Below are 25,869 nucleotides of genomic sequence, written 5' to 3' on the forward strand. Positions count from 1 at the left end.
GTGTGTGTGTGTGTGTATACTGTAAAAAATACCCATACACCAGCTTGGCTGCTGCACATGCACACACACAAAGCCCAAAATGGATAAGAGGTGAGGTTGAAAAGAAAAAAATGGTCAAGGGAATGGCCAAGCCTGCAAGTTCTGGAGTTACCTGGTCCTGTCAGAGCCATTGTTCATTAAAGGAACAGTTGGGTTGAATTGATTTATTTCTTTGTGGCATATTATCTAGGTGTTGGATCTAGTTCTAATTAGCTTTGAGTTCCAGAGCCCTACTGATTTTCATTCTAGCCATATAATCAGGGCCTGATTTACACTTGGGACACCAGGTGAATGCAACTAGCTGGTAGCATATAAAACCAGCAGTAGGCTAGTCTGGACTTGAGGACGAAGATTGAGAACCACCATAACTCGAGGGAACAAGAGGGTTGGATGCTTTGCCAGACACTTAGGAGGAGATAAGTTCCATCAATGTTGTTGCAATTCCTACTGGTTGCCGATAGAGGTCATATATTACTTAATGTCCCTTTTTTAATTATTTTTTAAACCCCCAAATGGCAAAATTTGACGCCATTATTTTGAAAGCACAATCGTCGTACTTCCGCAGTTATCTGGTAGCTTGACGCAGCCTGAGGGCGACAGGAGGTTCTATAGGAGGGAGACAGGCCAACCAACGGCCAATCACACGGAAGGGAAGGGGGAGCAGACACCATATAAGGAAACTCCTCATTAACGCTAAAGTTAAAATTCACTTTTTCTATTTCTTCCTACTGAAGCTGTCAGATTTTCCTGTATTCCCACAATACATAGGCTACCACATCTTTGTCTTGTCCTCAGACTGTCACATATTTTGGTGTTGTTGAGGAACAAATGTATAAACATTAAAGTCCACCTTTCTCAAAGTGTAAGGCAAGCCGTTTGGTCATTGCCACTAGTGCTTATTTTTCAGTCACTATTTTGCCATTTACTAGTTGCTATTGTAATTTTACTAGTTACTATGTAGGCTATTACCGTATTTCCTCTAATAGTGGCCGGTAGTCAATTAAAAGCCGGGTCTCTGATAATGGCCGGGGCTGTGGTCGACATGAACAAATAAAGGCCGGCCTCAAATACAAGCCGGGGAAAAAAAACAAAGGAAACAAGACTAGGTCAAAACCTAGTATATGGCTGGACCGTGTCCATCTCCTCTCTCCGCCGCTGTCCTCTCCACTGCGCCCACGGCCCGCATTGATCCTCCCGACCCAAGCCCCGGACGCCCGGTGACGCATCAGCGTCGGGACCCCCGCCGAAATCTCGGCTGGATCACCAGGAACACATCGTCCGGCACTGGCCGGAACCGTGTCCCCGGAAAGCGTCGGCAGTAAGCCCTCGGCGCGCCGAAACCTCCATGCTTGTCTGTGTCTCTCTCTCCGCCGACAGAACAGAGGGCTGTCAGGTGGACTGAGCTCACGCATATGCATCGAAATAAATGGCGATATGATATAACTGTATAGATTCTATTCTTAGCTTCAGTTAGCTTCAGCTTACATGCAAACAACGGTGGATACCGGTAAACTCCTGGTGCCTGTTTGTAACTGTAGTTTGTAGTAACATACAAGTGCCACAAGATGACTCAGCCGGCGGAAGTCTCTGGAGCATGCTGTCGTCGATTACCGTAATTATCATAATGCATTGTAGTAACAAAAAAACGGCTACCAACGTACCCCAACAGAAGCAGATCAGAAAACAAGGAGGCTTCGTACTAAAATATGAGCAAATATACTTATCAAACAGAGGGAATTAGAAATAAAGGCCTGTCTCTAATATAAGCCTGCTTCCAATAAAGGCCTGGTACCCTCCGCAGTTGAGGTAAATAAAGGCCCGGGCCAATATTAGAGGATTTACGGTAGTTTAAATGTAATAGGTACTAGTGGCAAATTTGGTTTTTACTTGTCACTTTTCTTTTTTTTTTTACTAGTAACACCCTAATAAACAATGAGAATTGTTAATATCAGTCACTTAAAACTACTGCTAAAAATGATTAGTCACTCGTACCCATTAAATTAGAACTGAATCTAGAATATAGCAACTAGTAAAATACAAGAACAACTGGAAGCTGGTGGAATATTGACTAATAACTAAAAAATCTAATCAATAGTGGCTATTTTGTAGTGACTAGTGCCTTTTTAATTAGCAGAATATTGACTAGTGATTATCAATAAGTACTATTGCCTACATTCTAGTGACTATGCCTTTTTAGGGGATAGTAAAAATGAAATTGGTCACTATACTAGCTATGTTACTAGCACAAATAGAAAAGTGACTAGTAAAAACCAGTACAAGTTTTTACTAGTCACTATTACTAGTATCTATTATATAGCAACTAGTAAAGTTACAATAGCGAAGCAGAATAGTGACTAAACAAGCACGAATTCACAATAGCTGTGACCACGTATGTGCATGCGTACACGCGTCGGGAAATTTTTGTGGACCGACCAACCGACCGACCGACAGAGCAAGCTATAGAGCTGCTGGTCGCAGCTAAAAATAAATGCTACTGGCTACTACTACAATTTAGGGAATACATGACAAAACAGCCTGCCATACAAAGGGGCATTAAGTAATCTGTGACCTAGGTGATCAGTAGGAATTGCAACAACAATGATAGAACCTACACAAGTCTCTGCACAGCCCTATCAAGGCATCCATAGCCTTCACAGCTGAAGTGTATTGTGATGCAGGTCACTGGCTTGCAGCACTGTCCTCTATCGTTGAACAGCTGAAAATGCCAGCCGGTGGGTGGGAGTGTCTTGAAACTCCAACAGGTGGGGAGTTTTTGTTCCAAAACAAAGAAGGAAAGTGAGTTTTGAAAGCCAGAAATCTCAGAGTTGTTGGTATTGATCAACAACCCTATCAACCCTCTACAGATATATATATTACGGTCGTTATGTACTATGGGACAGAAAATGACTTGTTGCCCCATTAAACCAGTAAAATGTTAATAGAAGCTGGTTACTGTGATATTCACATATTTCCCCAGGCTATTTTTGTGTATTTGTAGTGCAGAAAGATGCACAGCTACTGGGCACTTTAAAATTTTAACTGTAGATATTTTGATATCCACTCTATATAGAGCTTCCCAAAGGTCATTTGTCATTTCTAATAGGGACCTCACAGCAGACAAGGCTAACATTGTACATTTTCAACATATTAATCATAAATTTGCAGTTTTATGGTGACTGCAACTGCAATAAAGAATTTCCCATTGGGGATAATTAAGTTGAAATGAATTGTAATTTATCAATGCAGCTATAGATAAGAGCCTACAAAGTCATCTGTTATTTGAGGTAAGAATGAGAGCACAGTAATCTGGAAGTGTCTGCCAATATTGAGATGATGATGAAACATAGCTCAACAGGGTTCAGCCAGATTCAGAGACTGTTATGGGTGTTGGCCAAAAAGGTTTGTTGCTAAGGAAACAGGCTCCACAATAAAATGTTCCACCACATTGCTCTTTGCAGAGAAAATAAAATAAACATTATAAACATGCACAGCATTAACACAGCATAAAATATTGACTAAGCTTTTGGTTTGTAGTTGTAGGAAGATTTGTTTAGATTTAGAATTTAAAATGTCTCTCTCGCCCCTCCCTCTCTTTCACATTACCTATGGAATGGGAAATAGGTCAGTCACTCTAAAGTGAGTGAACAAAACGTGTGTATTCAGTCATTCAGCCAATATTATGAAATGATGGATTACATGTGATGTAATCTGGTAATAAGTAGAAGAAATTTGTTGCTGGGGAAAAAAAAAAGTTATCAGATTATACATGTTTAAAAGACCTTTTATTTGTTGGAATACTGTTAGAAGAGGGGAAAAACTTTTTTATTGTGTGATATAGACATAAATATCATGTGACAATGCGTGAGATAATGGTTAATCATGCTTGTGAGTGACATGTTAAGATTAACAGCATTCCAATAGCAATGTGTAATAAATTGTCAGTTTAAATTGATAGATTTTGGAAGCGAAGTAATTTAAAATAACTGACGGTAATCAAATGATGCTGCTGCGGGGGTGTAATCCAATGGGTTTTGTTACTGACTACAGTTATGAGCAAGTAATCATTAATCCTTGAAAAAAAGCACATTCAAGGGGAAATACTTTGAGCGATTTTTATATATATATATATATATATATATATATATATATATATATATATATATATATATATATATATATATATATATATATATATATATATATGTGTATGTATATATGTGTGTGTATGTGTATATATATGTGTATGTATGTATGTATGTGTGTGTGTGTGTGTGTATATATATATATATATATATATATATATATATATATATATATATATATATATATATATATATATATATATATATATATATATATTATATAAGCAGCAAATGCTAAATGTCGTGCTTGCTTCATTGATGTGCTGTACATGTGCCGTTAGGATTTAGATTCTCCACACTTAATCCCTGCACTGACAGCACCAGTATTAGGCAGTCAGTGTGTCATTGTTTTAGTTCCTTTTCTTCTTAACTGGTAGTTACTGGTAGGAACTGAGTTCCAGTTCTCTCTCTCTCACACACACATACACACACACACACACACACACACACACACACACACACACACACACACACACACGCAGACAATGGTTACCACAAATGGAACTAAAAGTTATTCGTTGGCTCATGCTGCTCTAAAATTTTAAAATTATTTCCATGCCTCTACCTTGAATTATCTCTCCTATCACAAGTTTAAGGTATCACTGTTCCAGTCACACATTGTCTATTTATTTTAGGGCTGTATCACTCATGTTCTAGCTCTCCTTCCCTGGTAGTAAACCATGTGCCACTTTACTTTGGGTCCTATTGACCCACTTGGAACGAAAAAAAAAAATGTATTAATTCACTTGTCCCTTACTTACCCATTTCATTCTAAAGCAGTAGCATACAAAAACATGCAAATTATTTTATGTTGAGTTCTCCAAAATCACTTGATCCATGTAAAAAGCTGCCACAACCCTCAGTTTAATGGCAATTTTTATTTAGGGATGATTTACACTTATAGCAGTGTGTTAGAATGTATTAAAGACCTTTAACTGCAAATAAGCATAAACTGAATTAGTAAATTTGTACAATTAAATATATTACAAAAACATATCTTCAATAAATCTGCAATATTGCAAAAGCCATAAGCATTACGATGTTTGAGGGATTTCAAATTAACCAATTGCAACGAGTGTGTGCCAACCTTATTGTTATAGAATAGTTCAGTTATTATACATGAATAGATACCTGTACATTAAAAACAATTTATAGAGTGATTTAAAACTGTTAACAAAATGTGTCAATAAGCTATGAATAAATTACTGAATTTGTAAAATGATTTTTAAAAAGGCATTTAAATTTAACTTTTTATTTCAGTTACTAATGTGTTTTCCTATTAATTTTTCCTTCTCACAACTCATTTGTCTACTGCTTTACCATTTACACTTTCTGCTTGGGCCACACTTCATTATTCATCAAATCTTTTTAAGTGTGCCAAGCTAAAAAAATAATACAAAGTCCAACTGACATACCCCATCTGCAGTCAGTAGGCTGTAGCATGTTGCTAATGCTAGCAACCCAGCACAGTGTCAGGGAAGGGGATTCCTCGGCTTTAGCCTGGTCTGGCAGACCAGATGGAACACTAACCTGACTGTGCTGTCACAATCCTCCAACCCATCCAACAGCAGTGGAGTAAACCAGTGGACGGTAAGAGCTAGCATTAGCCGTTAGCTGGGGGTTAATTTTAGCTTACCACCAGCGATTAGCTTGTGAGCTGTCAAGCTACTACTAGCATACTGAACAAATCCCAGTTTCTCAAAATGTCTTAGCAGTCATATCAATTTAGGCCAATGTAAGTCAGTAGGGTGACATGATGTTGTTGATGATGAAGAGATTTGCTCCGTGTGCTAGCAGTAGCTAGGTAGCTCAGGAGCTCGCCTAATTCATGGTGGGTAGGCTAGAGTTAACTCGCGGGTAACGGCTTTCTGAACTAGTCTATAATAATAAGGATGGCACACGTGTTATTTACAATTTCATAACGACAATATATTTCACATATAAACCACTATTGTACAGGAACTCTATGCTTGTCCAAAGGGAGAACAAAATGAGTTTTCTACTTGCATGTCTCTACTTTGGGCATGAATGTTACAATAAATGTAAAGTAGAATAAGACAAACAGGTTTCACAGATATGAGCATGTGTTTAAATATTATTTCACTAAAGTAATCTTAGACAAGCAATGTTTGCCTATACTGTGCATGGATAAAGAGCACATGCTACATTTAGTTAGGTAGTACCACATTCAATACGTAAAATTGATCACTTCCCTTTTTTTTTTAATTGGGCAATAGCAATTTTATCAAATAATAGAAAATTCTATCTATTGCTAGAAAATACTCATACTCTAAACACGGCATGGTAGAAAATAGTCTCAAAACCTCTATTAACAGGATTAACAAAACACTGGACAAGAAATAGAAAATTCTGCAGAGTCCATGATTCAAACAGGAGGAACTTCACAGATGAGCACATATCACAAAATGTCATAAAAGATCTAACTTATGTGAAATCGAAATGTAAAGGGGGTAGTGAAAGCCAGGAAGTCTTTAGTTCCTGTGCACACTGTTTATGAACTGAGTGGGCAGGGCAGCTTGCTGAAAACGCACTGTTACTGGTGGGGGTGGGGAGGGTTCTTTGTTCTGTGCTATCTACCATGATGAGCTAAAGACTTCATTATGAAAATAGTCTAATTCCTCTATGTCAAAAGCAGTTCTTAACCTCACCTTTTGATTATTTTGTTTACATTAATAGCATAATTAGTCTGAAAAGATTTAGGACTATTACAGAAAAATCCTGAGCTGTATTTTCAGACCTTGGTGCATCTTTCCTCATGAACAATAAACAGCCCCTTGTACAAAGTGCAAGCGAAAACATGCTATTTGAAAATGAAAAAAATCTCTTGAATCCATGTAATACTGTAAGTAAATTGTTAAAATAGCTGTATAATTTGGTATTAACAGTTTTAGCCAGAGTGATTACACTTTAAGTACACATTCTCTTCTTCTCAATGTATTAACAGTGCCGGTGTATCATTCTGTCATTAATTCTCCAATTAGCATTCAAGTAATTATCCTTGAAAATATCCAATGTAGAATATAAAAAAAACATACAGTAGAACAGTAAGCATGACCTTCAGCTGCAGAGAAAGTTAAACTAGGAATAATTGCACTTAGTTAATTAAGAGGAAACAGTTGCATGTGATGCATAACCAGCAAAAATGAGAAGAACATCTCTTGTTCCACCTGATTGCTGCCATCAATTACAATAAGTCAATCCATTCTTTATGATGGACAATCACCAGCTCTGCCTCTTGCTTGCGTTCTTCATATGTTTCGAGTCCTTCAATTTCTTGACCTCCCTGAGGAAATGATCTGCCCTCTTCAGCTTCTCCATGGCCTTGGCCAGCAGATCTTCTGGCATGCCTTCCCCATCGCCCTCCGCTGATGACTGGGACACTCTACTCAGGAGCTGCCCTGTCTTTTCCATCTCCAGAGCCACTTCACTCTCAAGGTTCATAACATCATCCCTAGGGGCAGCAGCCCCATCGCCTAAAGCCATGCCTCTGGTACACTGTCTCATCTCAGCACAACCTGAAGACTCAGACAGCAGATCTCCAATGGAGGCAGACCTGACCTTGATTGAGGGTTTGAGAGGAACAACAGGCCGCACCTGGGTAAAGGCAGAGTGCACCTTTGAGTTGACCTGAGCCTGTTTTGTGGCCGGAGGTTCATCATCTGTGATCTGTCCCAGACTATCGGTGATCTGAGTGTCGTCCTCACTGACATCCAACATATCAAGACCAGCATGGCTTCCCTTCAACGCAGCAGTGGAAGCTGCCAGCATGTCTCCACTCTCAGAGCCCTCGCTGTCATCATCGGAGTGCTGACCGCTATCTACAGATTTCTCCTCCACCCTCTCTTTCTTCTCTGCATGCGAACGACAGAGCAGTGGGCTGAGGCTGGGGCTGTCAGCTACAGGGTCATTCAGAGAGAGAACCACTGCTGGGATGTCATTGTTAGAATCCAAAGGGAGTTTCAGTGTCTCTTCTGAGTGGGGAGAACTGAACGAGGTGTCTGAGGCTGTTTGTGGTGAAGCAGTGGGGTCTGGCTTGTCTTGAAGCTGAGTAATTATAATTGTGTTTTCTTCTGTAGGCTTGGTGTGGGGCTGGCACAGTTCAAAAGGAGCCACTGCTTCGGGAGGATGGGGTTTCACAGACTTTTTCTTGAGGGGTGTAGGAGGACCAGGGCTCTTTTTGTATGGCTCTGTAGGCACTGATGGTGTGGCAGCTGTAAGTTGAGAGGACATTTGTGGCTCATTGTTGGATGAATTATCTGTGCTACTACTTAAAGCAGACTCTTCTGATTCTTCAGGCTCAGCCACCTTGGGATGTCCTTCTGTATTGGTGCTCTCTATGGGATCAGTTATCATAAGATCCTCTTTGACATCAGGAAGAGCCTCTTTAGAAATTGAGATGGATGGCTGCATCTCTTTTACTTTCTCATGTGCTTCCATCTTCTCCTGATCTTCATCCTCCTCCTTGTTTTCATCAGTTGTGGCATCCAAGTTAGAGGGCAGAACCTCTTGGTTCAGTTCCACAGCAGGAGAAGGTTTCTTGTCTTTGGATGGTGGGGAAGGAGGCTGGGAGTCTGGTCTGGACTGTGGAGCCTCTGCAAGGTTGCTTGTGGAGTTGTTGATGGGTTTATTTGGAGGGGTTGGTGGTGGCCCAGTCTTTTTCCTGGCATCAGGACTCTTTTCAGATGTGCTGTCAGTATTGGCCTCCTTGGTAGATTCCTCAACAGGTGAAGCACTGGGTTTGGCTTCTTTAGATGGGGGCATGGGCGGCTTCAGGACCTTTTAAAAAAATCATATTTTATATGTTAGACAATCAGAAAGAAATGCACATATATTTCTATATTCTGAGATAATCTAGATGTATATAGCATTATGCAGACCTTCTTCTCTGGGCCGTCCTCCTTGGGAGGTTCATCCTCAGGTGTTGTAACAGGTTTAGCCTCTTTAGAAGGGGGCATTGGAGGTTTGAGGACCTTTTTCTGTGGACTGGGCTCTGGCTCAGTCTGAGGCTTCTCCTCAACACTCAAGCCTGACTGTTCCTCCTCTGCAGCTTCCCTGGCATTGGACGGGGGCATGGGGATTTGTATGGCCTCTTTGGGGGTCTCAGTGGCATCAGCATTGACATAATGGGTCCCATTAGGCACTGTGGCATCCAGAACATCAAGGTCCAAACGTAGGATACCATCAGATGACACATTGGCCACCTAGAGGGCAACCAAGATATCATGTAGACAAAAAAAATAACTTGAATTTAATTAAAATTGTATGTATAACTTGGGATATAAGGTGTTTTTTGAAATTCTGAACCAAATTTCCACAAAAATGTACTTTACATGAATTATACACAATATCTAACAAGAATGATTTAAATAGCATATTTGTTACACACACATGCATGGATGCACACATGCACACACACCTCTTTCATGTGTATCCTGGTTGGTGGCCTCCTGTTACGGTTCCCTTTGGGTCTTGTTCGTGTAACATGCTCTAAATTACTGCTTTCATCAGTCTTCACCTGGGAAAACAATAAGAATATTCATTCTGTCTTCCAATGACCCCATTTGAAGATTTTAAAAACTTAGCATCTACACAAAAATCCATTTGTCAAACAACCCTCTAACTGATAGCTGGTACCTACACCAGAGGTTGATTTACACGTATCCCATGGGTTGAAATGAAGAGGTGCTTGTGATTCTGAGTAGATTATACAGGCATTTACCTCATCAAAGACCTTATTCTTTGCTCTACTGATGCCATCACTGAGGGCTTTAATCCAAGCATCCTTCTCCTCTGGATTCTGAGCTTGGAACTTGACATCATGGACCTGTCAAACAAATCAGAAAAAATGACAGTATTAATTGACATAAACCCCAGCATATTATATTTTAGCCATTGACTGTTAACATGATTTTATCATGACATGTCAGTTTAACTTTGTTTCAAAATAAAGGCATAATTAGATCATGAAATCCAGACAGTTATCCTTATGAATGTACATGTGGAAATGAGATAGATTTTCAAAAGAATGTTAAGCAGACCATAGGTGGGAAGAGGTAGGGCGCATTCACGTTATTCCACTTTTTTCAAACCACCTCCACCACCTTTTTTTACATGAAAGTCAATGGGGAGCGGAAGATGGACAGAAAGCGGCCACTTTTGAAAGGCACTCCGCCTGGAGAGCACTTTCTAAAGTTCAGAGAAGTTTTCACAGATGAATTTATGAGGTGACTAATCACAAGGGGGAAGAGGCAGGGTTTCACGGTACATGGGCAAGCTGACACTTTAAGACAACAACAACCCAAATGAAAATGGAGAAAATAGCAGTAGCCAACATACAGAACATATAGAAGCTCTCCAACTAGTGGCTTGCTTAAAAAACAGAATACTGTGAGCAGACCCAGATGCATAAATCTTCCACTGCGAATCACATGCCAGAGAACAAGTTGAATAGTGACGGATATACAGGGTACAGATTACATCAGATATTATAATAGATTGTAATTGCTGTCCAAAGCAACACTATTATAAACCTTTTCAAATTTCAGCAAAGTGACCATGGGGTCAACAGCAGAGTCTGAGAAGTTTTCTTCAAGGGAATAGTAACAAAAGATAAAAACATAAAAACACAGTAAATGAACATGTAGGATACTGTATATAATAGAAATTCACATGCTAATTTCCTCTATGACATTCAATCGCTCACTTCCTACTTCAATTTAAACATTTTTGATTGTACTGAACTGTGGCAAAGCTGCCACAGTTGGTTGGTTCTGGGACATGCTCTTGTTGTGCTGCTTAAAGAAAATCTCTTTGTCTCTTTGGCATCTCTTTGAGCCAAGCAGAGCCAGAGCTGAACAGGGTTACCGTGGAGAAAACCAAGAGGCAGCCAAGTAGCTCTTAACATCCTGGTCATACCCACTCATTTCATTCACACTGAACAACAGCAACAGACTACAAACTACTAATGGCTTCAGGAACTCAGATAGAGTTCAACAAAAGAAATTAGGATCGATTTTGAATTGCTGACTGATGATATCACATAGGAATCCCTTTACAGTTGCAATGATGTAGAACAGGCATACCAATCATTTCTAGCAACATTCAACTCTGTTTTTCATAAATACTTCTCTTTAATCAATAGATGAAACAAAAAGCTAATGGATACCAAAAAACTTGGTTCACCCAAGGCCTTCATAAATCTGCCAATAAAAAGAATATATACAGGTAATTTATTAACAACCCCTCCTCTTTCTATGCCGATTAATCATACTGATGACTGGAAGCCATGGATATAATTGCCAAGATGAGAAATTCAGCAGCAAGTTAATTATATGATAGAGGTTCATCTATGGTAGCTAAGGTGTATTCTTCAATTATCAAGCCACTGACATACTCTCAAAATCACTGGAAAGTGGAGTCATTCCAGAGGATCTCAAAGTTGCTAAACTAGTTCCCCTTTTTAAGTCGGGGGATATTTTAAAGAGAAACCTTGCCCCAAAAACATCCTACAATTGAATCTAATTGTAGAGACTGCCCTTATAAGGGTTACCAAAACATGTCATATGTAGTAATGTAATATAATAATAACTTTATTTATATAGCACCTTTTAAAAACAGAGTTTACAAAGTGCTTTGACAGACAAAATAAAAGCAGAATACTCAAAATATGAATTTAAAAAGCAATGAAACAATAATAAACGGATTAAATTCATAGGACAGAGGTGGAAAAGAGCAACATCAAGTAAATAGTGGTATAATCGTAAGATGAAAACCAAAATAAACAGTAAGGTTAAAATAAAAGATAAAATTAAGATAAAGTTGAGATAAAAAGATAAAAGATGTAAAAAGACAATAGAAACACGATAAAAAGATGATAAAAAGCCAGTAAAGAGACAATAAAAAGACGACATCACATAAAAGCAAGTCTATAAAAATGGGTTTTATGAAGTGATTGAAAAGAAGTCACTGATTCTGCTAGCCTTATCTCCTCAGACAGGTCGTTCCAAAGCCGAGGGGCCCTGATGGAAAAGGCACGGTCACCTTTAGTTTTAAGCCTAGACTTTGGAACTGTCAGAAGGGCCCCGCCTGAGGATCTAAGGCTGTGCACTGGCTCATATGAGGTCAACATGTCTGTTGGAGCCAGACCCAGACGTGCTTTAAAAGTGATCAGTAAAATCTTAAAATCAATTCTAAACCGAACAGGGAGCCAATGGAGAGAAGCCAGGATTGGGCTTCTTACTGTTTAAACCAGTAAAAAGCCTAGCTGCTGCGTTCTGAACTAGTTGTAGGCGAGAGAGTGACTTTTGAGAAGATTAGGGCATGAATTACTTTTTCCAGGTCGCTGTGTGAAAGTATTGGTTGGATTCTGGAGATGGTTCTCAGTTGAAAGAAGCAGGACTGGACAACGTTTTTTATCTGTGGTTCGAAGTTTAGGTCAGAGTCAAATAGTACTCCCAAGTTTCTGGCAGCGGGCTTCACATTTGCAGACAGAGGACCAAGGCCACTCTCAATAAGACTGATAGAATTTGGGGGACTGAATAATATGATTTCCGATTTTGAGGTATTGGGCTGAAGAAAATTCTGTGCCATCCAACAGTTGATATCACTGAGGCAATCTACAACAGCAGCTAGGCTGTTTGGGTCACCAGGTCTCAGGGGAAGGTATATCTGTGTGTCGTCTGCGTAGCAATGAAAAGAGACATTGTGTCTTTGGATAAGTTGGCCAAGTGGCAGCATGTAGCTTGAGAATAAAATTGGACCTAAAATAGAACCTTGCGGTACACCACAGGTAATGTGAGTTGTAGAAGATGAGTAGTTACCTATGGTGACCGAGAAGGTTCTTTCTAAAAGGTAGGAATAAAACCAACTAAGTGCAGTGTCCTTGACGCCAACCCATGTTAAGACGGTCAATTAAAATGGCATGATCTACTGTGTCAAAGGCTGCACTTAGGTCTAAAATAATTAAAATTGCGCTTTCCCCCGTCAGCTGCTAAAAGGAGGTCATTGGTTACCTTGAGGAGGGCAGTTTCTGTACTATGTAAAGCTCTAAAACCTGACTGAAATTTCTCAAAGATGTTATTATGACACATAAAAACTAAAAGCTGGGTTGATACAACTTTCTCTAAAACCTTTGATAAAAATGGAAGTTTAGAAATGGGCCTAATATTGTTAAGAACAGAAGGATCAAGGTTAGGTTTCTTTAAAAGAGGTTGGACCACAGCATGTTTAAAAACAGAAGGAAAAATGCCTTTCTCTAAAGAGCTATTAATAATCGATAAAATACTGGGCCCAACTGTGTCAATAACCTCTTTAAGAAATTTAGTTGGGATAATATCAAGGCTGCATGTGGTTGATTTCATGTGGGATATAGTTTCAAATAAAAATGACAGTGATACAGGTTCAAAATTGCTAAAATTAGATTAGATTTAGATTTATTTCGAACATGTTAAAAAGACAAAAAAATAATAAATATATATATATTATATATATATATATATATATATATATATATATATATATATATATATATATATATATATATATATATATATATATACACACATACGTAAGAAAACAAAACAAGAATAACCAATAAAATTAACAGTAAACGTGTACAACAAATTCTCACTAAACAACATAAATAAATAAATAAAATAAAATAAAATAACTATAGATGTCCCTATTGGCATGTATAACTCGGTCAGGGGGGGTAATTTGCTGTCTTATATGCTCAACTTTATTCATAAAAAATTTAAAAACTCCTCACACATCTCTGGTGAGGCATCGGTAAAATGACAGGGGGAGGGGGTGATAACGGAGTCTATTACCTTGAATAAAATTCTGGGGTTAAAATGGTTTGCCGCAATTAGGTTAGAGAAGAAGGTTGCTTTTGCTTCTTTATATAGGCCCATGTCATAGCCCTTCCCTAGGTGATGCAGTTTTGCTCAGGTTTTTTTGGGGTGTGGTTACTCTTTAACAACTCTAACCCTATCGCTGTCCTCCAAAGCAAAAATTATAGAGAAGTTGGTGTACAACAGAATTCTGAAGCATTTGAATTCTTGTTTCATTCTGGATGACCATCACTTTAGAAAGAACTATTCGTCTTACAACTTGATTAAATTCACTCTGCTTTGAACAGTACTGAAGGTAATAATAATGAACCTGATACAGAGTTTACAAAGTGCTTTAGAGAGAGCGAGAGAAACAAGGCACAAAGAGAAACAAGGCACAAAGAGAAACAAGGCACAAAGAGTAATAGAGAACAAAGAGCTACAAAATAAGATTTAAAACAAGAGAGACAATAACTTAAAAGCAAGTCTATAAAAGTGCAATCTCGGTTCCAGAGCAACATCCTCCAGCAGGTGAAGCTCTCAGCCAGATATGCATACATTTTTGCTTCGGAATTTCATGAGCTGAAGATACCCACTCCCCTTTCTGTTTAAGGCGTGTGTCGCTTCTGTTTCAGTCTGGCATACAACAACAGAGAGAAAGTAAACTTGGAGTTGACTTCCGTCGCAACTTTCCAGTTTATATTCAGTTTCGATGTTTAAACCGGTGCAGTGTCTCTGGTTAAGGTATTCATTAGCGAAAAGCGATGCTTTGCATGCACTCTGGGTTGAATCCTGTTGAATCCCCGCCTAGGCTTCTAAGTGCCTCCCTCACCACAAAAAGTGTTTGAGTGTCACGATATGCTGATCCCACCCTTTAATCCTGTGTGATGCAACATCAAACCCTGTGTATTGGTAAATCCTAAAATGGGATTCTTTCAGTTTCTTTTTTCAAGTACAGTTCATTGTTCATTTGTTTCTTAAGGCCTGGCATTTCCCTTCCACTTGAAGACCATCAAATATTTATTAATGATGACTCTGTGGCCACCTAAAAAACAAGTACACTGTCACTGTTCATCAAAACACATCACTCATTTCCAGGTCCAGTGACAGAACCAGAGAGAAGCTGAAATGTCTAGTGTTTAAAATATGTAAAAAAAAAAATTAAAAAAAAACATCAGTGTATAGAGTCAAATGTCAAAACTCTTCGAAGACATTAAGGCTGCAGGCTAAAATACAGCAGTGCACATTGGTGTCTGACTCATTCCTCAGCCTGGTCACTGCATTAAGGAGAGAGGGGAAAAAGTGACACACACATGCACGAGTGTGTATATGTTCGTGGTACAGCGTGTACATACACTAGCAGGCTCAAACGCGTGCACACACACACACAAAGATGGAAGAGGCGTTCAGCTCCTGGCTTTGCACACACACACACACACACACACACCCCTCCCTCTCTCTGCTGACATCTGCTCAAGTTGTGGCGTTGGCAAAGTCTTCAGTCACGTCATCACATTTCACTACTGCATATTTCACCACTTCTAACCCTAACTCTTTTTTTATCTTTTATTCTTTTATTTTGTACAGCAAAGCAACAGTACTAGAAATGTGTTTTTCTGCAATGACAGACCACATAGACATACATCTTATTCAACAATTCACTTAAGGGATTCACTTTTTAAAAAAAATAACACAATCTGCCAGGTTTTATGAATAACTGTAAGCAGCCATGACCAAGGAGAAGACACAACAGCCCATAGCCCAATACAGAAAGTGTTGTACTGAGAGGATTGGGAGGTGCTGAGGAGTTCAGATAGGCCAGCTCATATTATGTCCACAGTCCAAGTCACATGGGAGGACTGGGACTCTAAACCAGAGCAGATGGCAAATCTAAGACACTTCCTCTCTACATAGAGATAGCAAAGGTCTGCACAAAAGGTTTGATTCCAAAATACTATTCATCCTATTGGGGAAAAATGTTAAATTAAAGTAGCTAGAAACTTTTTCCATAATACGTTTTGTTTTCATGTCAGCAATGATGTTGTAAGAGCAGGTGTCACTTTTTTCAGATGGTGGAATGCAGTGGTGGAAACTTCACATTAATCCACTGCTCTGGCTAAGTTAGTTTCACTGCTTGCCGATCCATTTTACTATGGAATGAAGAGCTTACCTCCAACTTCCTTTTATTAGTAAAAAAAAAAAAAAAAGTTGTACTTGTACTTACACATGCTCTGTGTCACTTAATGGTTGGTATTAGCTGTTTTTACTGGGAGCTGCAGCACTCAGCACATAATATTAAAATGTTACATAAATGGTGGCAACATTGCCTAGGGCTGCAAAAACAACCACATTACCACCATAGAATGGATTTTGTAGGCTTTCGGGGAAAATTACAGGAATAACATTTGTTTATTCTGTTATCCCCTTTTTTGGGTAGATGTTGGGTTAGGCACATGCCTGTGGTATGTGTACCATATAGGCTATACATATTCTGCGTACACCTATACGTAAGTGTGCATTGAGATTTTGGTTTGACCTTTGGTGTGCCTTAGCCCCAAAAAGATTGAAAGCCACTGCTCTACACCCACGACTTGTATCTTTTTCAAATACAGCCCAGTCGTAATATATTTAGCTATTGCTAGTAAATGGCCTGCAGGATGTGCTAATCCTCCAGTGAGTCCTTCAAGATGGCGCCAGCCGTGGCAGCTAAGAGAAATCTGACAGCTACAAAACCTCTATATCCTATGCCTCTTTCTTTTGGGCTGCTGAACAATTCAAAATTAATTTGATAAACTTGATCACATTCGTGTAATTATTCAACGAAGAACATGAGGGGAAATAAGGAGTTCCAATGTTAGGATTAGGATTTGATTAGGATTAGGATTAAGTAGTAGTTTGATGGAAACCTGTCAGAAACACATTCAGATAAAGTGGTATCCTGACTGCAGTTTTATTGAATAGCAAGGCAAGTCATTGTTAGAGAATTGTCCACTAGGGGTCTCTATAGGGATAGGTGATACAATACAATACAATACAATACAATACACGAGTACAATGCAGAGTAAGAGATTAATAAAAGGGAGGGATCTGGTGGAACTCTACTGCCACGCCCTGCCCTGTCTCTGCCCTGAACAGTACATAACAGACTCCAAAGTTTACAGATAGCTCCAAAGGTCCTTTTTCACATAGGTCCCTGTCTGCTCACCTTGTTTCCAGATTTGGGTCCTCGTATCAATACCAATCTGTTCTTCTTCTTAAAGGCGCTCCTTAACTCGTGGCATTTATCATAGTTTTCCAGGTCAAGTCTCTCTAAGCAGGTTTGCAGGTCCTGCAACACAAAAGAAGTTTATATTAGCTGCCAAATATTCACTCCAATTAATAGGTACTCCATATCTATTGGCAATTACAATCTATAGGTGTGTTATTTGATTTTATGGGACCACAAGGGCTAATGGCATTACTGTGGGTTGTTATGTGAGGGTCAGCAGATGTATTGAGAGATATTTTATCATGTGTAGTGAAGGAGGTGCCTTAAGTAATCAAATGAAGGATAATAAAGCAACATTATGTTGCAGTTTGCCTAATTCATACAGACAGGCATTTCTTCTGATCTTTGTTTTTGCAGATTTGTAGTTGCCACATTACAGCAGTTACATGGCACTATGGTATGGTGCAGTTAAGTGGCAGTGTTGCACACAGTACAGCAGTACATAATTAGTGGTATGCCTAGACAAAGTAATGGTACTGTACCTCATTTTCATACACCACAATCTCTGTCTTCTCCACATGGATGTAGCGGTCTTTATAGCCAGCCAACAATCTGCCAGTGGCCTTCTTTACCCAGCCAGCCTTACCCAGGAACTTTGGCTCTTTACGCTGGGCTGGGTCCTCTTTCGCACCCTACAATGATGCAGACAGAGGAAGGAAATCAGCATCATACACAGCAAACACACTCCGGGGGACAAGCACAGTGCAGCTGCTGTATTGCCACTTTCAGTTTACTGCAAGAGCGTGTCACATTTGATTATTTTTACAGTCTGTAAGTAGGGAGTATTAAAAGTACATGCAGTTAAATCATACATTCTAGGGAATATTTGTTATATCCATTATTATCTATTGCCTGGATACTGATGCTTTGACCCTTGCACTCCTTACTGCTGTTACTGATTATATATCATGTTGGTGTAAGTGTATTTTTTGGTGCACTCAATGTATGTCACTCTGGATAAGAGAATTAGCTAAATGCTTTAAATGAATTTAAAGTAAAGCCATATGTTATTCCTATGGTTTAGGACGGTGTGATCGATCATTTCTGAAAATTAACAAACTGATTTTGCATCTTTATATTAAAGGTTCAAGTCTTAGCTCTCTGGTTTCTGGCTTTGGAAGAGACATGTTCATGTTCACAAATATTCTTGACCACAAGAATAGCATAAATTAATTCTTACAATTAAGTTATCAAGACAGCCCAAAGGCTTGAATTGCTGACATTAATATAACTAAGCATAAGTGGGGGGGTTTTTTTTGGGCAAAATGCAATGTTTCTAACCAATGATGTAAGACATTGTGATGTCCTTATGTCACCGAGTGACTTATTGTAAGCCTGTGAGGAAATGTGCGTTTGCAATAGCCACTGTGGCTCTGCAGGGACCGTGAAAGTCCACGGTTCTGTCTATGGTGTCCCTGCACAAATAGTTTGGTGTTGGGGAACTTGCGCCATCTTAGAAAACGTGAGAATTGCTGTTGCTATCACACTGCTTCTGACACATTCTTTTCTCACCTCTAAATAAAACACATTTGGGGAGTATCTACTTTACACTTTGCATTGTGCACACATGGCCTACATGGATTTCAGTTCATCCAAACAAATTGATACCAAACACATCACTGTTTTTCAGCAGACTGGCTACATTGCATTGGAGTACATCACTCATGTGCACAAAGCAGCCAATAAAGTGCAATGTCGGGAAAGGAATGTACAATAGAATATGACAAGCATGACCAAAGCAGCTGCAAAGCAACACAAAACATATGCATTGGCTCGCTCCCATAATGAAACTGTGAATAACATGTAAAGGAAATTAAAGGCATTAGATTCATAGTGAAAATGGAGATGCAACTTTGGGGAATGCCAGTGGGTGTCTCTGAAAACATGCAGGGTGCAGGCATAAAAGGCGTATAATCATGTCCAGTCATGTAACCTTAAGACTTATTTGAACCACAGCAAATTTTCCAGTGTTAATAAGAGTTGATTTTTCAGTGACAATTAGCTTTCAGTTGACAAGTGTTGACTGCAGAGTTGTTTGTCCACTCACACAGCAGATGTGGCTCAGGGACGACTGTTCAAACTATCTAAAAGCATTAAATGACCTGTGATGGGTGCGGACTTGTGTACTACTTCAGTCACAGACAAGCAGAGCACAGAAATATAAAAGGGGTTGGGGACAATGACAATAACGAATATTGGATATTTTTCACCTGAAACTACTTTATCAAACATTGTGGAACAAACTCTCTGTAGACAGATACTCCTTTTTAATGGTGACTAAAACACTGAGAAGTGCAGGTGTCTGCAAAATTCCCAGCCTCTCTGTTTCTATTGGAGGAAATTGCACAGGATATCTTTTTTCGGGGGGTCATCTAACTGTTTTTCCACTTTCACTGTAGCACTGAATAGAGTGTCTCGGCTTGGTAAACAGTGGTGCAGCTGCAAGGAAAGGAAAGCCAGGCAGAGAGAGAGAGATTCGAGAAAGTGGTGAGGGAAAATATGAGAAGATAACTGAACAGGCCAAAAATTAAAAAAAAAGCTACTTTGCAATAGTGAGATAGTGAGACTATGATAAGTCACAGAAGTATAGTGGAAAGACTAAACAGCCACACTCCTTGTACTGTACAGTCCAGAAAATAACCCTCGGGCATAGAGCGGCCACGGCATGCCTCTGACATAGCTGGACATGGAAAACACTGATGGGGCTAAGTGGAACGCTTCAGTACAGTGTGTGTGTGTGTGTGTGTGTGTGTCTGGGTGTAGCACTGACCAAACCCTCACAACAGAACAGCAGGGAGAGGTTTCCACTGCTTAGAGCTCAGCTGGCTTTCCACTACAGGCCTGCACTGTGACACTAGCTAGTAGGTTAGGGGTTCTAAATTGGGACTCGCACAGGAAGTAAATGTGTTCTGCACTTCAGCACAGGCATAACCACAACCTTTACCCCAAACCCACACGGAGATGCTTGGGTGATATATTAATGGTCCTATCTGTGGTGCTGACGCGTGTGAACATTCAAACAGGTCAACTGTTCTCTGCCAAAATGTGCAGATTAAATGCACAGAGACAAGTGGGTTTGGTGATCTTTGGTAGCTCTTTGACTCATATTGTAGTAGAGATATGGTACACCACCTTTATAAGAAATGTATGTGAATTTTCCCATGCTTTGCAATTATAAAATTGTAATATTATTTTGAAGCTCATGTGTAAAGTATGTAGGGCAAGCTGGGTCTTAAAAGAGGAAGAGAAAACAGGAGAGGTTTTCTGGAGCAGACACACCTTAGCAGACATGTGTTTCTGATAAAGTCTTAGGTCAGGGAGCATCTGGGATTCATTGGGTTTCACGCTGACCTGCCCAGCTTGAACTCGCCACAAGCCCTCATTGGCTTCATTGGAGCTCACATTTTACCCCCATTACCCCCTTTCCACTACAGCTATCAGGAGAAGGGAGTAGGACTAGACCGATATATCGGTTTGCCGATATGATGGAGGGTCCTCCCCTAGCAGCTACATAAAAACTGTCCATAAAACCTGCAGTGAAATTTTATTTTCTTTGCACATCATTTAATTCGTTTTTGGTCAATTAATTCTTCTTAAGATGTAATGCATCCGAGATTTTCCTCTACCTTTGAATACGTGGGATGCGTCACCCAGCCTTACAGAGCCGCTAACCCTAAAAGATTTTCATTCTGGGTTGCAATAGAGAATTTTAGTGTTCCATGATGATTTAAATGCATTTCAGAGGCTTTTTTTCATTCTGACAAGAATACAATAATGAATCATTGTCATTTTTGGCACAAAATATCAGCTATCAGTGGCTTCAATCGAGAAACATTGGTGTTGGTATTGGCCTTCAAAAACACACATCCGTCAAACCCTACAAGGGAGAGAGGGAGGACACCACTTCCTATGTCTAGGAAACTGATGGATAGAGACCTTGGTCGAGAGAGGGAATGAAGAGGAGGAGGTAAGAAAGATGGAGAGGTGAACCTACGCCCTAATCCTAAACGAACCCCTTGTAGAGCAGCAGTGAGGACTGGCCAAATGTCTTCACTATGAAGGATTTTCCTCATCTTTCCATCCTTGAGAGGACTTTTGGTCCTCATAAGGATAGTAATTCAAGAACACACACATATTCACTGTTGAGGATGTGTTCTTTCTTTCTCACAAAGGCACTCTCCCAGAACTTTTCAGCAATGCCACAGTTAAATGTTGCATACACACGCATCCATTGTCCAGCACAGGCCTGGACAGCAAGGCGATTATCAGAGAGGGTTAATTGTTTTCTGCCTGACACATAATGTGCCAGTCTGTTTCCTCTGAGCTGAACGGGTCAGGCGGACACGTCACACTACACACTCTAGGTCACTGGGATGGCAATGAAAGGATGACTCAGAGAGCTGAGACAAATGATCATCATGAAGTGGCCTCAGTAGTTGTGTGGGGGGGAATAAAGAAGATAAGGCAGAATACAAAATAGAGGGGGAGAGACGGAAATGACAGAAAGAATGATATAGCAGTGGGCAGCCAGCCAGGTAGTGGGTGGGTCACACTAACACACTTTCCAGTCATAAACATGAACCTAATGCACTGGTTTATCCTCCAAAAGTTCCTCCAAATTGTGGAGGAGAAGCTGATTTCAAGAAAAATCCACACTAAAACAACTTCAACACCATTAAGAGCTGTTTGCAATGTACTCTGCACTTCTGGGCCCATTTTGTTTGGTGGTGGACGTCACGTTACATTGAGATATTTCCAATGCAGCTACAACAGAGTTTGACTGCAGAATTTTTTTTTCATCTGTCTAAAACATGAACGGTAAACGTCAAGTTTTGGTGTCTGTCCCGCAGAATAAAAGATCACAGGCTGCTTTCTAGAGCCACCATTTTGCACCGACGTTAAACAATCATACAGGGAGAAATCCATCATAGAAGAGGCAGAGAGACCAATTTGCACCGACAGTAGCCTCAACAGACCAGAATGCAATGCAGCTGCAAGACAGGTTGTGTTTTTAGTAAGGGGTTGCAGCCGCAATCATAGCCAACAGGTGATGCCTATGCACCCACATTTGATTGAAAGCAACAAATTAATGGGTGTTGTCAAAAGGCATTATGGGAAAAGTAGGAAATCACTAGCTTACATGTAAACAAGTTGGGTTGAGGGAAAGTGGGTATACCAAAAAAGTAAATTGCAACATGTCATCACAAAAGAACTCACTGCACTGAACATCCCAAATTGATGATGAATAACAGAGTGATCCAGGATTTTTCCTTCAATATCAGCCTATAAACTGTAAACACCAACTCAAATGCTGCCCCATCACATCAACAAATGCCTAAAGGTTGAAGGGGATCCCTCCTCAGTGAAGTCCACTCATCTAATCCATAAAGGATTAAATGTAAAAGTCTGTCCTAATTGATGGGTGGATTTTAGCCCAGATATATTCTGTTGTCTCCTGTATGGAGAGAGCCTCACGCCAAATTCCACTCAAAAATCTGGCAATTTAATGTTGCTTATTCATTTAATCTTGTTTATCACCAAATTTGTATGCCTGGTATAACATAACTTTTTGACCTTTTATGAATCAATATGGTTTACTTGTACATTCGGTATACATCTTTCCCACAAAGCAGCACATTATTTCAATAAAATCTCAACTTTTATAATTGGTTCACACTGACCCACCACCCACCATGGTGTAGGTTTTTGTGGGTCTAAAAAATAAAAAGTTGAAATTTTATTGAATTACGTGCTGCTTATTGATTACACGTAGGCGAGAGAGACTCCTAAAGATACAGAAAATGCCTTGAGTCATACTAGATAGGCCCTGTAAGCAAAGACACACTGAAATTGCCAGATTTTAAATGGAAGGTGAAGGGTAATGACATAAAAGTTTTAATACGTTAAAATAAAAGGGCGTGGCGGTACCCGCTTTAAAAGTGTTTGTAAAAAGTTATCTGCATAGGTAGCCTACCGTTATGACTATACTCAACTTCCCTTTTCTAGTAACTCTGCTTCCTCAAAAGTCTCAGATTGTCATCGGGGCATGCAGCCCCGCTGTTCATCAGTTGTTGCATTGGGGGCTGACTGCTCCGATCATTACGCATTTACTGCCTACTAAATTGTCTATGATTGTTCACCCTGGATCAAAAATGTCTTTCTTTATTAACAGAATCCCCCTGTTTCCACAAGTCAAGCACGTCATCTCTTGCAAACGTCTGGTTTGAGACAAGTGTCCCTTTAGCACCGATACCTTCCGCTCTCTCGAACGGAGACATCAATTTACCAATCTCCGTCCACAAATCAGGCAAATTAATATGTTCTTGCTTATGGGAAGGAAGGAGTAAGTTGCAAAATTTTAATTTAGACATTTTCTGAGTAAATAGGATCCACTCTTCGATCCGGCATGTATATAACCCACCAAGTAGCTTTTACTTAGATAAAATTTCAACCTTTAGAATTGGTGCCCCTGTTATTCCCACCATCTTCTTCCGCCAGAATACACCGTGATGGGCGGTAGTGAGCAGCGTACTAACTAAATTTTAAAAATTGAAATTTAATTGAGTTAAGTGCTGCCTGCTGATTAGATGTATGCTGAATTTACTACATGATAAAAAATGATTCAGAAAAAGTTTTAAACCACGTTTTGCATTTGTACAAGCACGGTCACGTTAAATTGGCAGATTTTCGAATAGAGTTTGGCGTACGATCTCTGCACACAAGAGACAACGGAAAAGTATCGGGTCATGAGTCCCTTATGAAAATCTGACCAACGCCAGTTGATGCAGCAGATTGACAGGTGGGCAGGTGCTTTGTGCCAAACAATGTTGGCTACAAATGACTGTAGCAGATAGCCTGGCATCGCTACAAAAACCAAAACTGACTTGGCTAACTTTCTATTCCCTCTTTTAATTCCTGTTAAAGTAGGGGAAACCCGTTCAAAACATGATGACTGCCAACTTTTCACTTTTCCGCAGGCGCTACGTTCTAATAACTTAGTCGGTCGCACCCATGCTGACTATTACTATCAAAGTTTTGACTATCGCATTATATTGGATGCTTTTAAAATGTCCCCACTGTCTCAAATATCCCAGTAACCCGGCTAAAGTGCAAACACTGAGTAAAAACTGCAGAGAAAAAAAACACACACACATAAACGAAGCGAAGCAGCAGAAAGACGGTGACTGAAGGGACTACTCACATCTTCCATGATAAAGGACCAAAACCCGTTATACGTGTGTGTTCAGGAAAATCACTCGACGTCGCCCTTATCCTCGCAAAAAAACTATTTACCCTACTTCTCCCCTGTTCGTCGGCAGCTGACACATTTCCAAAACGTAAATGACGAAAAAAGGAACTGTGTAGATTTATTGGACACCCAAAGGTCGTCTGTTATTTTCCTCTTTTGCCTCAGAGAAAAAAGTTCGAAGAAAAAAGTTTGGTTTCCGGTTGAAGTCCCTTTAGACACTTGAATAGAAAAGCTTGTCGAGGAGGAGCAACCCGGCCAACTCGCTCGTGTCTTTGTGTGCATCCTCTGAAGCATCCTAATTAAAACTTAACACCATAAAACAGACCTAGTGCTTATATTTTTGCAGACATAAGCCACTGCATTCCTCTGTCATGCTCAACCCAGGAACAATCATACAAACGCCTGCCTGCCGGTGCAGCTGAAACAGGCTACATCCTCTGAAATTCATACCTAGTGATAGACACACACTCCTTTATTAATAATTCTGAGAATAAAAAAAATATTTATTATGAAGATAACATTTCCACAATTAACCAAATATCACCAACTAGTACTTTTCAGAGCAGGGCGTCAAAATGTGATTAGATCCTTTAACACTTTCTTTCCAGCCTTGTTACTCAGACTACATGAGGAACATAAACAGACTGGTAAACTTTATACTGTTTTGGCCTCTCATCTGGTTGCACTACACACTTCCTGGTAGGTGTGGCTGTAGAGAAGGGGATGTTGGGCTCCAGCATAGGCTGGGCTTAGAAAAAAACATCTGGACTGTGTAAAAAACACATTTTACAGTATGAATGATATGCTGCTTTCAAGTGCTCCTTCGTAAGCTCATACTTCCAAATTCAGAAGCTGTGAATACGGCTTGCTGCGCATTTATGTGCTTTTGGTCAAAAATGATGACAAAATGGGGCCTAAAAAAGCAGTTTTTGTCAATCAAGTTGAACTAAGTGGAAATAGAAACATATGCAAAATGTGAAGATAAACAATTAACAATGAAAGAAATCACTTTTACCATCAGTTGTTGACTTGGCTTCCATCTGACATCTCTGCAACTCTGGTATCACAATTCACTCAGGTATCAAAATTCCCACTTTCGCTTTCATATGTACCCCTTTGTTGGTCATTCAAGTGCGTTCACTTGTAATTACAATATTTTCGACAGTACCTGAAGGCAGCAATAGACACGGGTCTGCATGTGTCAGTGTTTGCATGCAATGAAGGCAAAAGGCGTTCCAAAATTACTGTTGAAAGTGAAAGAAGTACAAATACAAAAAAAATCAGCTGCATTCTTTCAGCCTGACTAAAGTGATACTGAAA

At 39.7% G+C, this 25,869-nt stretch overlaps 1 protein-coding gene across 1 annotated transcript; it reads right to left on the reverse strand.

Annotated features, from left to right (window-relative positions):
- Positions 1-4,928: 4,928 nt before the first annotated feature.
- Positions 4,929-24,690, reverse strand: plekho2 (pleckstrin homology domain containing, family O member 2). The gene is made up of 7 exons (XM_071908912.2): positions 24,502-24,690; positions 17,783-17,932; positions 17,238-17,360; positions 9,922-10,026; positions 9,619-9,717; positions 9,080-9,403; positions 4,929-8,978 (listed from the first exon to the last, which is right to left on the reverse strand). The coding sequence occupies exons 1-7, from the start codon at positions 24,508-24,510 to the stop codon at positions 7,422-7,424; spliced, it is 2,367 nt and encodes a 788-aa protein (XP_071765013.2). The 5' UTR covers positions 24,511-24,690; the 3' UTR covers positions 4,929-7,421.
- Positions 24,691-25,869: the final 1,179 nt, after the last annotated feature.

Source organism: Centroberyx gerrardi, chromosome 1 (assembly GCF_048128805.1).
Source record: "Centroberyx gerrardi isolate f3 chromosome 1, fCenGer3.hap1.cur.20231027, whole genome shotgun sequence".
Classification (NCBI taxonomy): domain Eukaryota; kingdom Metazoa; phylum Chordata; class Actinopteri; order Beryciformes; family Berycidae; genus Centroberyx; species Centroberyx gerrardi.